This window comes from Euprymna scolopes, chromosome 5, assembly GCF_053919585.1.
Source record: "Euprymna scolopes isolate OS-2025 chromosome 5, ASM5391958v1, whole genome shotgun sequence".
Taxonomy (NCBI): Eukaryota; Metazoa; Mollusca; class Cephalopoda; order Sepiida; family Sepiolidae; genus Euprymna; species Euprymna scolopes.
Genome location: NC_136486.1, coordinates 127995195 through 128012315, shown reverse-complemented (window position 1 = coordinate 128012315; position 17121 = coordinate 127995195). Strand labels below are relative to the sequence as shown.

The window sequence follows — 17121 nt, the reverse complement described above, 5'->3', positions numbered from 1 at the left end:
TTCGATACAACTTTTTACACTTGTCTTTCTTAATTTATATTAGAACCGATCAACTTACGAAGACGAATATGAAACAGGCGATGATCCACAGGTGATTTTTTTTTCTTACAAATTATTATAATTAGTTGATGCTTTTAGTTTTAATAAGGTTAGTTTGATAAATATTTTTGTGATGAGGAATTTTCATTTTTTTTACATTTTTCCGCCATCTATTGTCCTCAACAACGTTGGTATTAATGTGCACTTTAGCTTTCTTCAAGTGCATTATTAAACAAATGCAATGTGTATGATTTTACATGCTAAAATAGATTTTTTATTGTTTTATTCTCTTTTGCAACCATCGCTTTCCTCTGCTAGGATTAGATTCTCACGGAGTAACTATCTGAAGACTGCTACCATCTTTAATGAAAGTTGTTATAAATACAGCAAGACTTGAACACCGCTTACCGTGTCATTAATCTGTGCCAATATCCACTTCATGGCAAACACCTTAATTGTTATAGATTTTTCTGACGGTTGCTGATTGGTGTTAAGAGAGTCTGACTTCTAAGAGTGAGCTTCTGGATTGCCTGGTTTCTACAAAACCCTCCTTGTTAATCGCAGCTATTTATTAACCTACAAGATGTTAGGTCTTTACCTTTAACACTGAGAGCGGCAAGGTTGAGCAGTTGCATACGAATTCGAGGAAGGATTGGCACAGGGCATACAAAAGAAATGGTGAAAAAGTAATATCTCACTCACTCATGTGATTTTTTTTTCTGTGCATTACACGTTTTTGCTGGCCACACATGCAGTCCGAGACGACCAGAGTGCGATGAATCCTGATTCTTCCCGGATTTTCACCAGAGCTCTATTAGTAAGGTTGTAGCCTTTGATCTGCAGAATTTATTTGCTGTCAGGTTGCGCTTGTGTTCACTAGCCAGTCAAGATTTCAATCTCAGCAATCACTATCAGAATCTGGATCATTTCGGTCGTTCTAAGAGGTCCTCTCTCTCTCTCTCATACCTTCCCTCTCATCTTTAAAGTGAAATAAGTTTACTGCTTACTGCCTGAGGCACTCTGACCAGTGAATGCTCAGGCAAATTTTTGAAAGGCCAAAACACTATTCCTTTAGAGGCGCTGGTTTGACTGTCCCCACTTTTGACCTTATCACATTTTCCTGCAGTGCGAATGAAGTATATAACAGTCCTATACTACTTGGTTCAAACCTGTCAACTATGGATGGCTCAGCCAAAATTGCAGTTCCAGGCGGAAGTGAGGGGGGATTATCTGTGTATACCAAGGTTTCTTATGTATTGAAATCTAATGAACCGGTAAGGTTTATGTTTACTTATACATTAATGGACAAAGGAAATTATTTTGCTGGCTTTCAGTATATAACAAACATCAACGTACACGATCAGCAACAATTATATTTAAATATGGAAGAAAATCGAATCATAAATGAAGAATACTGTGGCTGCGGTGTAACAGTGGTTAAGTGGTTAACGACTGATTGAAAACGTGGGTGCGCAAAGTTCGAATCCAGTTCATTCCACAAAAACGCTTTCACCAAACCCGTACTTGAGCTTGTGTTTACTCTCCTGGAGAAGTGGTAAATAAAATAAACGAAGAATACACATGAAAAAGCAAAAAAAAAACAAAAAAAAGTGTAAGAAATATAAATATCAAAGATCGTATTTCAGAAATGCGATATTGCTACTTGCATTGTTTGAATGTTTTTAAATGTTTTCCTCGTCAATGTTAATGGCAAAAATATAATAAGCTATGAACAAAGCCAATTAGAAGCTATTGCATCTATATACAGTCTGAATGTTTATCCAAGGCGACTTTAATCCTCAATAGGGTAGGCATCATTACGACCTCCTTTCACAGACTCTTCCAGAACGTCACTGAAAGTAAAACGAAAAAAGAAAAAAAGAAATTCATGATATTATCTGATTCTCTGGCCGCCATGAAATTCTCAAAAATAAGAAACTTATAAACGCATTAATAATAAAATTCCTAGACAAACTTAATTGAAAGAATCAGACCAAATTATTTTCTACTTGGTACTAAGCTACATTGGTATCTAAGGAAACAGAAAGTCCAGTACTGCAGCAAAGGTAGCATTAGAATTAGTCCCCTACAAAACAAAACGGATACCAAATTTAAAAACAAAACTCAAAAGCTATGCATCAACTAAATAGCAAGACATGCGGAATCTTTTTTAAAATAAACTACATTCCATAATGCTTATCAAAACAGAATGGCAACCTGGAGACAGAAAACCGACACAAACAAGATGATACTAGCAAGAATACAAATCGACCACACTCGCTGAAGGGAGAAGAACCTCCAGCGTGTATACCATGTCAGTCACCTTTCACTGTTGAACACATACTCATAGCTTGCAAAGATCTTTAAAAAAAAAAAAAAAATTTGAAAGATTTGTACAATAAAGTACATGTAAAGAATATATTCAATTTTCTGAAAGTCACAAAACTTATGAAGAAATTTTGAAAAACACAAAAAGATCTCTTTACACACCCCTCAGATATTTCTTCTACGTTATGTTCACAAAAAGAAACCTGTACAACCCAATACTACTGCAAATAACCTACGCATAAGAATCAATAATAAATAATTTTTGTGGCCTAACAAGACCAACATGCTGTTAAAAACCAAACAACCACCTGGGAACAGAAACAGAAAATGCCCCTTTTTTTCTCTATCGAGATGAAAGCTTTAATGGTACATCTTTTGCAGGTGTCTGCATCAGGGTGAAAAACTTCTCAAGTTAGACTTATATTCCCGTTAATGATGCTGTGTGCCAGAATCACGACTCTTTGCATCCTTTGCTGACTTAAGTGAGAACAAATTTAGTCTTTGGAATCGCTCTTTGTAGACAAGCATGAAGGATCCAGTCAGTATCCTTTTCACCAACTGCTAAACTGTACAATATCATTTTTGGTTGTTGCAATTTTCGCAACATTTCAGCCGATATATCCTCCAGCCTTCTTTGAGTTCTTTCACCAGGGATTGAAAATACAATATATCTGACAAGCATTTGTTATGGAAGATGAACAATGCAATCCTTAATAGGTAAAATAAGATGGGGGGGGGGGTTGAAATACCCATAAAGTTATCGACTATAACAAAAAAAAAAAGAAACACTTGAAGAAGGCCACCAAGTGCAATGTCTGAAACGTTGTAGCAATGACAAAGACAAAATGTAGACAATGTATATTTGTTTTTTTATTTATGGACTGTTATCCTCATCTTCATAGTTGTTGTTGAAGATGAGAATAACAGCCCGCAAATAAATAAATAAATAAATAAATAAATATACAAACAACTCCTCTAAAAAAAAATCCAATAAAAAATATGTAGATAATGTAATTAAGTATCAACGATGGTGTGGACAATAGAACGGAAAAATTAAATAATTATTTTATAAACATTTTTTTTTTTTTTTGTAATTTGTGAGTTTTTGGGTTTTTATTTTTTATTTTAGTTTTTTTTTCTATCATTTTGCTTTAGATAAAAAAAAATTGAAGTAGATGTCTTTGTTAAGTTTATAAGCATGGACTAATCGAATTGCTTCTTAATTAATTAGCAGGTTGATTTTAATGGCTTTCATTTATTTATAAATTTAGTATTTATCTGTTGTATTTGTTGTTGAAGAATCCAAGGGCTCTGTTTTTATAAATTCCCATTTATCGATATCTGTATTTTGATATATTGTGTAGATCACGTCCAATGGACAGATATAAAATAGCTTTCTGAACGTCAGTTGATCCTAATCATACAATTGATACTAATAGGGCACATCATTTAAAATATGTGATTGCATTGATCCAGTTTGAGCAAGCATTCTAACTTGAATAAGGAGGGGGACATGGTTGACCTAATGGATACTCTCACTGACTATGGCATCAACTATGCTAAGTTTAAATCGTACTGGGTCTATCTCGGTTATTTAAAAAAAAAAAAAAAGAAGGCAGAGCAACAATCGTCATCTTCTGTATGGACATCAATAGTTGCTGCAGCTACTACCATTCTGCAAGAACTTCACAATCGTTGCAGGCTCTGGATGAACAACACTAACTTCCGTGTCAACGGAATACGTTTATGGCGGAAGACGACAATGAGGCTCTTCTGGCACTGAAAGAAAATCTTCCGGCGGGCTCTGAATTTCTCACAAAGAGTGAACAACACTCACTCGGCACCAAGCAAAGGTTGCCAAATAGGATAATCTGCACAAGTCAGGCTATGTGTCCCTGTGGCACTGATGTGCAAACCATCATACACATCCCTTGAACAAGGTGTGCTCTGATGCAGACACAAGGGTGCCTCGGACACTGCCAGCTGATAGATCTCAAAATGGAGTAAAAAAAAAAGTAAAATGGTCGACTATATTCAATGGCAACTGAAGGGCTCTCTTTTTATTAGCTACTGCACTTAGGTGTAAGGGGAGGCGACACTTTTTCTCCAGATTACTCCACTTACCCTTGATCTTTATCTTATAATGATGAGTGTTTAGCAAGAGACTATTTAGTAGCATTTTATGATTCTTTGAATTGAACTGTGGTCTCAAACTCCATTAACGAACATTCTTACCATTACGTTAAATGGGTTGGTTAGGAATTTACTCATTTTTGTGGTGTGTGTCCATCTTATGGATAATAATGATTTATTCCACTTATTATAAAGACCGGGAGAATATGTGCATTAGCAGACAGGTTATGCATAAGTCATGCACACTTGGCAGTTGGACTGACATATAACAACACTATTTGTTGCATTTGATTCTCTGTTCAATATATTTTGTTTCCACTAATTATCGAGTTGTCTTTCTTCCAGCCACTTACAGGACTACAACACTAATTAATAATGATGAGAATAGTAGAAAGTAAATCTTCCTTTGTATAAAATAGAAATTGGTATTCCATAAAGCATCTGCACTGGATCGTTTACAGTATATGTGCTTTCGTAGTAAAAATCGACCGTGAAATCTAATGAGTGAAGTCAGTTTTTTTTCCTCTTCCCTACAATGCCTTTATCACAGAAGAGATGTTGCTAACTTTTATCATCTCATTATTTTTTAGAAGCTGCTCGACTGAGTTCCAGTCTTTGGTTACTCTGTGTAAGGCATTAACACCAAGAATTCTTATTGCTGCTAAATTGCTAAAAGATGTTGCTTTCTCCCTCATATGCTTAGCTTCAAGAAGTATTTCTATCGACAAAGCTCCTTTTCAAGGATTTCCCACCTGTGGAACACATTTCTGCAGGAGTGCTTCACTGCTTATTACGATTTGGTTATCTTCAAATTAAATGTCAGCAAATTTATCTTATGGATTGTCCCATAAGTAATCAAATACAGTTAATACCATTGATTAATGTTAGTACTTGCATAGTGTACCTCATTTTAAGTTGGCATTCATTTCTATTCCATTAACCTACCTTTATCCTCAAGTAGCTATTAGCCTTGATAAATAGTGACCTCGAGAGTAAAAATAAATGCTAGAAAGATTATGCTGTTAATCAGAAAAGCTATACTAAACCCGTTTCATCGGTTCCAATAAAAATAATAATCTCAGGTGTTTTATTATAAAAAAAAAAAACAGCAACCATTAATTGGTTGTATTAATTTAAAAAAATAAAATAAAGTTAATATTATGTTTTTAAATTTTGGAGATAAGGATTGATAATTTAAACTAGTTGGTTTATTCAGACTACTGCTCTCATTTTGAGTGTTATTTGTAAAACATTTCAGTCGATGTAACCTCCCACCTTCTTCAGGTGTATTTTGTTGAACTCTTTCTGTCAAACTCTGAAATCCGCATGGAACTTCAAACAGAACCCTTTATTTAATCCACAGGGGTTGCATGCTCTCATTCCATCAGCCATGACTAAGTAGAAATTCACAATTGTACTTTGAGTATTGCCTACACTGGGAATTGAACCTTCAATATGAAGAAGAGTGCAACTTCCTGCTACCTGCTTTCCTGACTGTACTGATATGCAGAAGTTCAAATGTAATGTAAACCAACATCTTGTCAATCTTTCATAGGCATGACCCCAATTAGTAGCCACTTCCGTCCAAGTGACGATATGTTTGAGGTGAATGTGAGCAAAAAAACTTACAATTAAATTTTACTAAGTACTTTATCCAGTACGCCACAAACGGCCCTCAAAATACAGTTGTAAACTAATTAGGTCGTTAGGTTAGGTAATTTGTTTACATTATATTTAAATTTCTGCATTTTGATACAATTGGGGAAACAAGGGGCAAGGATGGAATTCCAAAGGCAACCTGTCTATGGGAAGATGCTATTATAGTAGCGTGTTTTCATGTATCTGGCGATCTCTACAGTGAAGGGATGGAATTTTGCTGCTTGTCGGGTTGATCGGGATGTTTATGATAAAGGAGTAAGTTCATCAGAGTTCATTTCATGAAAGTACTTCTAAGAAGCAACAGGGACCCAAATTTGTGATGATGGGACAGGGGCTACAGCTTTGTAAACAGTGTGGAACTTATTAGGTTGGAAACTATTAAGAGCAAAGTTCATTTGAAATGTGATCATAATGAATAACTGTAGCACTTTGTCAGTCTTTGTTTTAAATTATAGGGTGCTTATCCAGTTTATGGCCCAATGTCCAGCAACTTTGCATTGGCATCTTCCAGCAGGTTACGTAAGCAGCAACCTGAAGATGCCAACGTGATTAGCCAATCAGCTGTCAGAAGATAACTTTTAATATAAGTATGAAATTTTTCGATAAAGAAAAAAATTTTAAACTGAAAATGACTTTAAACATGCTACGTCAATGTGAAATCCCACCCTTTCCACTGTGTTAAGATTGGCTTTCTAAATAGAAAGATTTTAATATAGGGAAGGGAATTTAGAACAGGTTATTACTTTGCACTTTTCTGTTCTAAGTTCCAGTCTTTTAGAGGTTGAGGGTTAAATCCTCAGTACGAGTGATACTAAGAATACAATTATGAATTATTTATGATTTATACCCAGCCATAGATAGTTGAATGAGATAATGTAACCCTGATGAATTAAATAAAAGGTTCTATATAAATTCACATACCAAGTTCCACAAGGTGCACTTTAAGATGGTTGGAGGTTATGTCAGCAGAAACATTTAGAATAAAGTAGTCTGGATAATATATATAGCTAATTTCAGCCATATTTATTGATGTTATACTAGGGATGTTTAAAAAGTAAAGCTTCCTATTTTTTAATCCAAAATGTTGAAGAACTACAAAGACGGAAATGGTGCCATAAAAATGGGCGACGTTTTGGGCTCAAAAATTTACTTTTCTACATAGTCACCACAGTTCTCAATGCACTTTTGCCAAGAATTTAATGACACGTCTGTGCTTCTGACGTACGTCCATTACAGGAGTTGCTTTCTTAGAGTCTTACAGTGTTGATATCTGCAACAGAGCGATGAAACTTTCAGGTCATGAATGTATAAGTTCAGTTATTATAACAATGCAATTTGCAATCCCCTATTATTCATTCGTGCGGTAAAAAAAAAATAGGAAATTACTTTTGGAAAGCCCCTCATACATACAATATCAATAAATATGGCTTAAATTAATCATTTTTCCACTCTTAGCAACTCTATCTGAAAGAGTAATGAGCTCCTTGTGTGTGAAAGATTTGATGACGTCATTCGGCTGTTTTCTTTGTATTTTTGAGAAGTTGATTTTTCATTTAATATAGTTATGGAAATTATAAATCAACATTATGAGAAATAAATAAAAGAAAAGAAATATTAAAGACAGTAAAATAAATACGTATTAGATACGTTTGAAGCCAAAACAATGCATTATTACAAAATAAACAGATATTTATTTTGTGTGAAATTTATATTGAAATTTATAAATACATTTCGAAGTAAAACTTCATCTTCAGTATGTGTCTCTTTCTTTCTTTTTTTGTCATGTTGTTGTTGGAGCATAGAATCAGTAGAAGTCCGTTTGTTGTTTCTGCGGTAGTCTTTTCAAATGTCGGAACGGTGCGTTGGTCACGCGGAATTCACGTTAGGGTTTGTGTTCCTTGAATAGGAAAGCTGGTTAAGTTTGAATAAAATAAATACGTATTAGATACGTTTGAAGCCAAAACAACGCATTATTACAAAATAAACAGATATTTATTTTGTTTGAAATTTATATTGAAATTTATAAATATATTTCGAATATACACTTCATCATCAGTATGTCTGTCTTTTTTTTTTTTGTCATATTGTTGTTGGAGCATGAAAGACATACTGGAGATAAAGTTTTACTTCGAAATATATTTATAAATTTCAATATAAATTTCAAATAAAATAAATATCTGTTTTGTAATAATGCGTTGTTTTGACTTCAAACGTATCTAATACGTATTTATTTTATTCGAACTCAACCAACGCTTCTATTCAATGAACACAAACCCTAACAATATTAAAGACAGTGTTTACATATTCATCAATATTTCGTCTTTGTTCCAAGCTTTCTCAAGATTAACTTATTTGAAGAAAGCGTCTAAGTCAACATTTGAAAATCCTTTTCGCGTCATAGACACGTTATGTATTTTCAAATATTGACTTCAATGTTTTTTTTCTGAAAAATGAATAATCTGAAAAAGTCTTGACATAAAGATGGAACGTTGATGAATATATAAACAATTTCCGGTTTTTCATTTTTCAATATATATATATATATATGGTGCTAGTGCACTTATTGATCCGTGCTGAAATAATAACGTTGTTATTTAGAAAGCCATCCTTAACATGGGGAGAGGAGGGTGTTTTATACCTATTCTGTACTTTAAAATTACAATTTAATAAAAACAGATAGCATAAAACTTTTAATTAAACTTGAAAATACTATTTAAAAAAATAGCGCGGATCAATAAGTGCACTAGCACCATATATTCTAAGTATTTTTACACTTAGATAAATCATTGACATTTTTACTGATTGGAATGTTAGTCCAGTAAACTAAATACTTAAGTAGGGTCATTTTAAATAGAATAGTTTCTTTTCGACTTCCGCTTTCTGTTTAACAGAATCTCGTCAAATCTTGCCGATGTATAACGAAATAGTGTCCCTTCTGATTGTTCTTCACGCAATTCCAACTTAATTTTAAAACAGTATATCAGAAACTAGTCTTTACTTTGAAATAATTGTTTTTTTTTTGGAATAGTCTTATTTTTAATAAAATGTTATAAACAAAATGTACTTTTTAATGTTTACTTTGCAAAACATTTTAATTAAAATGTTTTCCTATTTAAATATATTCATTAGTTCCATCTTGTTACTTTTTATGAGTTCCGGTTTCCTTTGATTACTGATTTTAAAAGTAATTTTCAACGCAAACAATAAAAAAATACATTTTAATCATAACAAATCCTTTTAAAGTAAAGACTGGTTTTTATGTCGAGTTTTAAAATTGAACTAGAATTACGTAAGTATTAATTAGAAAGGACTTTTTTCGTTATACACCTGAAAGACTTTGTAAGATTTCTGCTAAAGAGAAAGCAAAGGTCGAGAAGAATATTTATTTTTTTAAAATAACCCTAGGTAGTTCTCATTTTTTTTTTGTTGCTTGCCCTTTAGTATTTGTTGTAGTCGGCTAATGAGATATGTTGATGTAACACACGCTATCAATTTCTCTTTTGATCCCAATTCTGATGAGGTATTTGAACTATTTCTATTTTCTCTTCTTATTATGATAGTGATTGCATCTATGTTTGTTATTAAAAAAAAAAAAGATACACCTGAAATATTATTTCTATCATATAGAACCTTGAAGCATATAATGTTGAGTTTGTTTCTTTCAGTCGAATCAATGGTAATGCCGTTCCAATACAAAAACTCATCAGATTTATTCTCTGTATATCTTATATCAGTAGAACCAAACGAATACGCATTTTCACTAGTTTTGAATCATTCTTCAATCATTTTTTTTGCATCATTTTTATTTGCAGCTTTTTAATTTGTACACTGACATCTAAACATTCCAAAATTGTATATCATGCGTTCATCATATACCTGCATTGTTCTAAAGAAGACATTCTGATTGTATACCATGGATTTTTGTCAAACTTGTAATATATTGACGTTTCTGAATTTTTTAGATGACTGATTATTAGGGCTAGGACAACTGCATATTCTTTTCATTGTTTTAACTCGAGTTTGTATCTGTTGATATCTTATATGCTTTAATATAGAGTGATGTGATTCTCGGTTGATTAACTGTGTCTAACTGTGTCGGATATATACTCGAAGAGTCAAAACAATGAAAATAATATGCTGTTGTCATAACCCTATTGATTATTCATATTATTTGCCTTCTTCGGACTACTGTTCTCATCATCATGGGTGTTATTTTGATAACATTTCAATCGATGTAACCTTCGACCTTCTTCAGGATTACTTTTTCGAACTCTGGAATCTGGATGGAATTTCGAACAGAACTACAGATCCATCGTTTGGTGCATAATGCACTTGGTAAAATTTGGTTGTAGACTTACCTTTCTGGAGGTTGAAGGTTCAATCCTCAGTGCAGGCAACACTCGAAATACAATTATAAATTACTTAAAAAATTTTACCCAGTCATAGCAGATGGAATGAGAGCATTCTACACACATGGATTAAATAAAAGGTATTCGAAATTGTGTGCAGATTTATAAGTTCAACGGAAATATTCTAGTGTTTGACAAGATATACTTGAAAAAGGTCAGAGGTTACACCGACCGAAACGTGAAAATAACACTTAAGATGAGAATAGTAGTTCAAAGAATCCAAATAATACTAGTTGTGGTATACTGATACAAGGCTGAAGCCAGAAATTAACTAAAAGCATGCTGTTCACTTCATGTGTTTCTTAGTCGGAAACGGGCGATGCTAATCATTAGAAAGACGATGAAACCGCAGTTTTATTTCTAGAGTGACGCCAGTGAGGAGTTTTATCAAAGTAGCATAACTTATAACTAATTATTACATAACTTGAATATATTTTTCTTAATTTTGATTTTAGTTTCAATTCAACAGAAACGGGATTATATTTTCACCACCAAGTAATAATTACTGTATCAATATAATAACTCAAACTAAAAAATAAATTAACAAAAGCAAAACATTTGACAAAAGACATGTTCGATATCTAGGCCATATATACCGAAAAATCATTTCGACAAAAGCATACACCTGGCGACAAATGTAAGAAACAACAAAATAATTATCAAATGTATCAAAAGGTCATTTGAATAAAAATTATGAACCTGACATCTTTTTTAATACATAGGCCGTGTGTATCGCAAAATCATTTGTACAAAACAATGCACCTAGCAAAATGCAAGAACAATAAAATAATTATTAAATGTACCAAAATGTCATTTAAATAAAAATGATAAACCTGACACAGGTATCAGCTGTGAAGAAATAACAAACTTAATCAATTGTCAAGAAGAGGATAAGTTAAAAGTATGATGTTGAAAAAAAAAGTTACACAGGTGTAATCAAAGTCAAGACAATCCTGGTCACGGCACCAAGCTAAAGATGATGTATTTCTGCTGGGCTTAAAAGAATTACGATACACTCATATATGAAAATATATTACAATGTATCTTTATTGTTCATCAACAACTTAGACCTTAAGAAAACAACTTTCCAAATTCTCATGCATGCATCTCCTTTCTAACAATCAACCATCCATAACCGTCACTGGCAATAAAGATAGTTTGTTGTATTTTCATATATTAGTGTGTCGTCATTTTTTTAAACAAAGTAGAAAAACGAGAAATTAAATTAAAAATTGATAATAATGATGCAATTTCATCTAAGAAAAAATTACAAATTTGTTTACATTATTTGTATTCTAAATGTTTGTTTCCCTAAGATTTTTCCTATATGCTTTAATAGTATAAAATACATGATAAAATATATACCTTCGTTCTGGGATTAAGTTATCTTTGAAAGATATTCTGTTTTAATTGTTCTAACTTACCATAATTTATAATTAACTGAATAAGTCTTTCGCCGCCTCCTACTCTATGTTGATTCAACAACTCTCTAATATTTCTTAATGTCTCTGTGAGAATTTAGAGAAACTTACAGCAACAAAGTCACTGATGGGTATAGAGAGTTAGGTTAATGGTACAATACCAGATGGGAATCGGAGAATTTGCTGTTCAAAACAAAAAGAACAAGAATTAGAAATGATTACTGAAAAGATTTACCTTGAAAATGTTTCAAGGTAAATCATCAGTAATGTATTGGGTTCATCACTCGCTTCAAGTTTTTCAGTATATTAGTGGTCAGAAATGTTAAGAATATCAAATTATCCAATGAAAGAATGCTAGTCTATCCAGTGATTGGATTTGGGATTAAATAACCTGAAAAGTGTTGACATGCCATAAAACAAAATAACCAAACCAAACCTTGTACTTATATCAATCAAAACTACTAGTATTAGATATTGGCAGGCAACCCTAGACAGAAAAAAAAATTCAACGGGTTGCACACATACAAATAGATTCCATGTGAAGAATGCGCGACTTTCCATCATTGCTTATTGGAATGCATAATTTGATCCAGAAATATGTGAGAGGATATCAGTCAAAGGGTTGAAACAATAGACAATAGGAAATATTAAACATTCCAATAGGGGGAAAAAATTTATATAAATAAATCGTCACAAAGAGAAAGCTGGGCAGTCGGTAAAAGAGAAACGAGACTGTCGCTGCCTGACATCCGGCCCAACTATGCACACCACCTCACAGAAATGTCAGAAATGTCAAAACACCATTAATAACTTCTAATCAAAAGCTGATTTTGGGTGTGAAATAAAAACAATATATTTTTTATGGATTAACTTCGTTGTTTTACTCGCTGTCACTGTATATATATATTGCACTGACGACAAAAGTAGATGTCAACAATTATATAGACTGGGCAAACGTATTTTAAACAAGTGACCGCAGCGAATACATAACAGCAGGACGTTTGACAATATTATCTTCTTGACTAAAATGCATCAAACATTAATATTTTTCTTTCCTTTTGAAAAACTCAATCATGTTCTGCAAAGAAAAAAAAATTTCTTTGGCAAAACAACCAAAAAAAAAACATCGTGAATATAAAAAATTTAACTTTACTGGATTCGATATTGAATACCCTTAAAAAGAATTGATATGCCGTAAAAGAAAATAATCAAAGTAAATACCGTAAATGAATATTTTAAAATATAAAGAATTTGAGGCATAAAATCTTTTACCAAAATTACTGCATTCAGCATTAAATAACCATAAAATGGTTGATATGCCGTAAAACAAATTAACTAAACTATATAAAATTAGTTATATTCAAAAACTTGTTAAGACAATGAAAATGGAAGATAGGTTACAGCTAACAGTCTAAGATACATTCCGGTAAAATGACTTATTTGTAATGAGAAAATCAGTACACTTTTGGTTTTGTTAGTGCAAATAGAACGTGTGTGTGTGTGTGTGTACTTTTGTAAGAGAGCTTTGTATTCGTTTCTGTTGATTTGTTGAAAAGAATCGTTAGTACTCACGAAAAAAATAAAGCAAAATTGAACAAGAACCCCACAGAACTTATATCCATCAATTTGGCTACAATATTAAATTGGCTAACAAAATTTTAAAAATTAAATCAAAACACGCCATGTTATTTAATAACATTTGCCTGAATTAAAACACACACACACACACACACACACATATATATATATATATATATATATATACATATATATATATATATATATATATATATATATATATATATATATATATATATATAATGTCCGTAGATTACTGTTTTTAAAAATAATAAATAAATAAAAAATACGTCCAAATAAAAATGGGCGACTTTCTAAGAAAAACACCGGATCTCCGAGGCGGAGACGTTAACCTTAATATCGTTTAAAAAATCAACAACAACAAACACGTAAACAGATAAACGATAAAAAAACAAGCAGTAAATCGTCTATGGCATCATAGCGTAATGGATTAGGGCGCTGGACTGAAATACATAAGGTCCGGGGTTTGAATCCTAACAGTCAAGCTACGCTGAAGAGGGGTAGGGCCCTGAAACACGCGTATCCGTAGATTACTGTTTTTCAAAATAATAAATATATATATATATAAGAAAAAAGTGCTCAATACGTTAGTAGAGCTAAATGTTTTTTTTTATTATTATTTCAATTATTGAAATTTTTTTGAGATAAGTAATTTGTATATTTTATTTATTTATTTGCGGACTATTGTCCTCATCTTTATAGCTGTTGTTTCATGACGTTTCGGCTAACTATTCCTCTGGCCTTCGTCAGGTGGTTAACCACGACGGGATAGGAATGTTGAATCTCCTAACTGTATCTTCAGTAATTACGTCCTTCCATAGTTGTTGTCTCACTACATTTTAGCCAACTAATCCTCTGGCCAGCTTTGGGTAGGATTGAAACCACCATCTTCAGACAAGCTCAACTGAAACTATAGGCTGTGGTGCAGTGGATAGAGACGTTTAATCTCTACAGTTCCAGGTGAGAATTATCTGAAGATAGTGGTTTCAATCCTACCCAAAGCTGGCCAGAGGATTAGTTGGCTAAAATGTAGTGAGACAACAACTATGGAAGGACGTAATTACTGAGAATACAGTTAGGAGATCCAGCATTCCTATTCCGTCGCGGTTAACAACCTGATTAAGGCCAGAGGAATAGTTGACCGAAACGTCGTGAAACAACTATGAAAATGAGGATAAGAGTCCGCAAATAAATAAATAATATATATATATATATATAGAGAGAGAGAGAGAGAGGGAGAATTTACTAAAATCAACGACATTTTTTGTTATTTTCTTATAGCAGACGATAGTAATCCCAATGGAATTATTTGGTTATTATTAAATCGTTCATGACTGCTCGTAGAAATCCAGATACTTGTTTTTAGTTTTAATTTTAACAATGAATCGAGTATTCTTTCAGAAAGGAAATTCTACGACTAAATTCCTCTTCTTTTTCAAATAAATCATTGTACGACTGTTATTGAAAGAGCCACGTGATATCTTTAGAATTTCTTCAGTCTCAAGCCGTGCGCGTGATCTGTTTGTTCAAGATGAAGTGTCGACTTCTTCCGAAACAGAAATTGGGTCTGCAGGTGACTTGGCTCCAAGAGTTGTTGCGGAGTTTTCGGTTAGCCCAAAAGAAAATGTCAGTATATATTCAAAGCGTCCAATTAAGTCTGTCAATTGAAATCGTTGTTCCTTGAAATTGATTTAAAAGAATGTGCAGTTAATTCTATCATAACTGCCAAAAGGTAGACAGTTTGGGTGAAAGAATCTTCATTCTCTGTAGAAGTAGACTCAAGAACGTGTTATATGTTCTTGAGGAATTTAGAAAGATATGGGAAAGAGAAAGCGATATGAAAACATCATCACGTCGTAACTTTGAAAGATTGCTTTAAATATAGTAAAAATACAATAGGGGTATTTCTTCTTTGTAAATTGAAAGAACGTTTGTATTTTGGGAAATGACAAAATATTTACACTACCCTAGATTCTATAAAAAGTAAATGAAAATAAAAATACTCAAACAGTATTTGATAAATTTCCTGAAAAAAATAGATAATTTTTTAGAAGGGGGGCATTTCTTCCAAAATATCAAAATATTTCCACCATCGCAGATAAGTAAAAAAAAAAAAGAAATACTTGATAGATATCCTGAAAAAATAAATGGATAAATATTTTGAAATAAAATATATGTGGTCTAAAATGCTACCAAAATGAAAATAAATTGCTTTTCTGAAATTAAGCACTTAAAAAATTAATACAAAATTAAGCACTTAAAAAATGAATACAAACCTGCTTGTGCTCAGTTTGTCAGGTTCCATGTTGACAAACAAAATTGTAGAAAAAAATGGACGCCTTTTCTCTTTATATGCTTATGATATTGCCACCTAACATGCAAATGAAATGCTTCCGGTTGGATATAAAAAGCCTGATTTTTCATAGACTGGGTTGATGTTGGATTTGGATGTAGCAAGTGTTGTCATATGTGCGTCATGTTCTAGAGTTTTAACAGTAGAATGTCGAGTTTTGAATTTGAATATTGATAGCAGAGCATCGAGATTTGGCGTAGCGAGTTTTTAGCAACGGTATGTCGAATTTAACATTTGATTATTTTAACCACAGTTGTCTCCAATTATTTGTTTTTGCTAATCTCCTTTTCCACAGTTCCATCTTTTCTGCATTGCATACATCCATATTAAATAGCTATATACTTCTTCAACAACAATGTTTCAAGCAAACTACCATACACTTTGAATGCAAAATAATTTAGGTCTAATATATTTCTATCTGACACTAAAATTGGGAAAGTGATTTTCTTCGAGAATTTCTTCTCAGTAAATTCTATCTTGACTACCAAAATGTAGATAATTTTAGTGTGAGAATGTTCATACTCTGTAGAGGCAAACTCAAGAACTTGTTATATGAGAGAAAATTAGAAAGGCATGAGAGAGAGAAAGCGATACAAAATCAACCGAGTGGTGTTGAAGACCGATTTAAATATATCAAAGAATAGAATCAGAGAGGATTTTACCCGAAATATCACAATATTTCCCATCATCACAGATTATCTATATAAATAAAACAGATGTATGTATGTGTGTGTGTCCGTGTGAAAATATTAACTCGATAAACTACTGGTCACATAACACTGAATTAACCGGAAATAGTAATCCTACACTAAGGATGGTTTATAATGAGAAAATCTTTGTTTGGATGAAAGAATAACACGCATAGAAATATGCTGGCAAGCTGAAATACAAAATGTTCATTTACACTTACCAGCATATTTCTATCACTTTTATTCATGTGCAAATTTATTCATAGCTTAAAGTGGTTTACTTTTAAATCTTCTTTGTCGGTAGTTTAAGCAGTAAGGAACGTGGATGGAGCACTAAATGTATTGATTTCGATTCTAGCTTTAATATTTTGGATTTAGTACTATATATTAGATATAGAGAATTAACTCTGTAATAATAAATACGAAATCGGCATATATTAAAATATATTTAAGCATTTTTTACGACCGCTTATATTGAATGAAGTTGAAAA

General features: G+C 32.4%; 1 protein-coding gene across 1 annotated transcript in view; it reads left to right on the top strand.

The window, feature by feature from the left end:
• The window catches only part of LOC145276968 (uncharacterized), a 925232-nt gene that overhangs the window by 59284 nt on the left and 848827 nt on the right, over positions 1-17121 (top strand). Inside the window, exon 2 of the mRNA XM_080128511.1 lies at positions 44-91. Within this exon, the coding sequence (XP_079984637.1) occupies positions 44-91 (48 nt within the window). The remainder of the gene's footprint in view (positions 1-43; positions 92-17121) is intronic.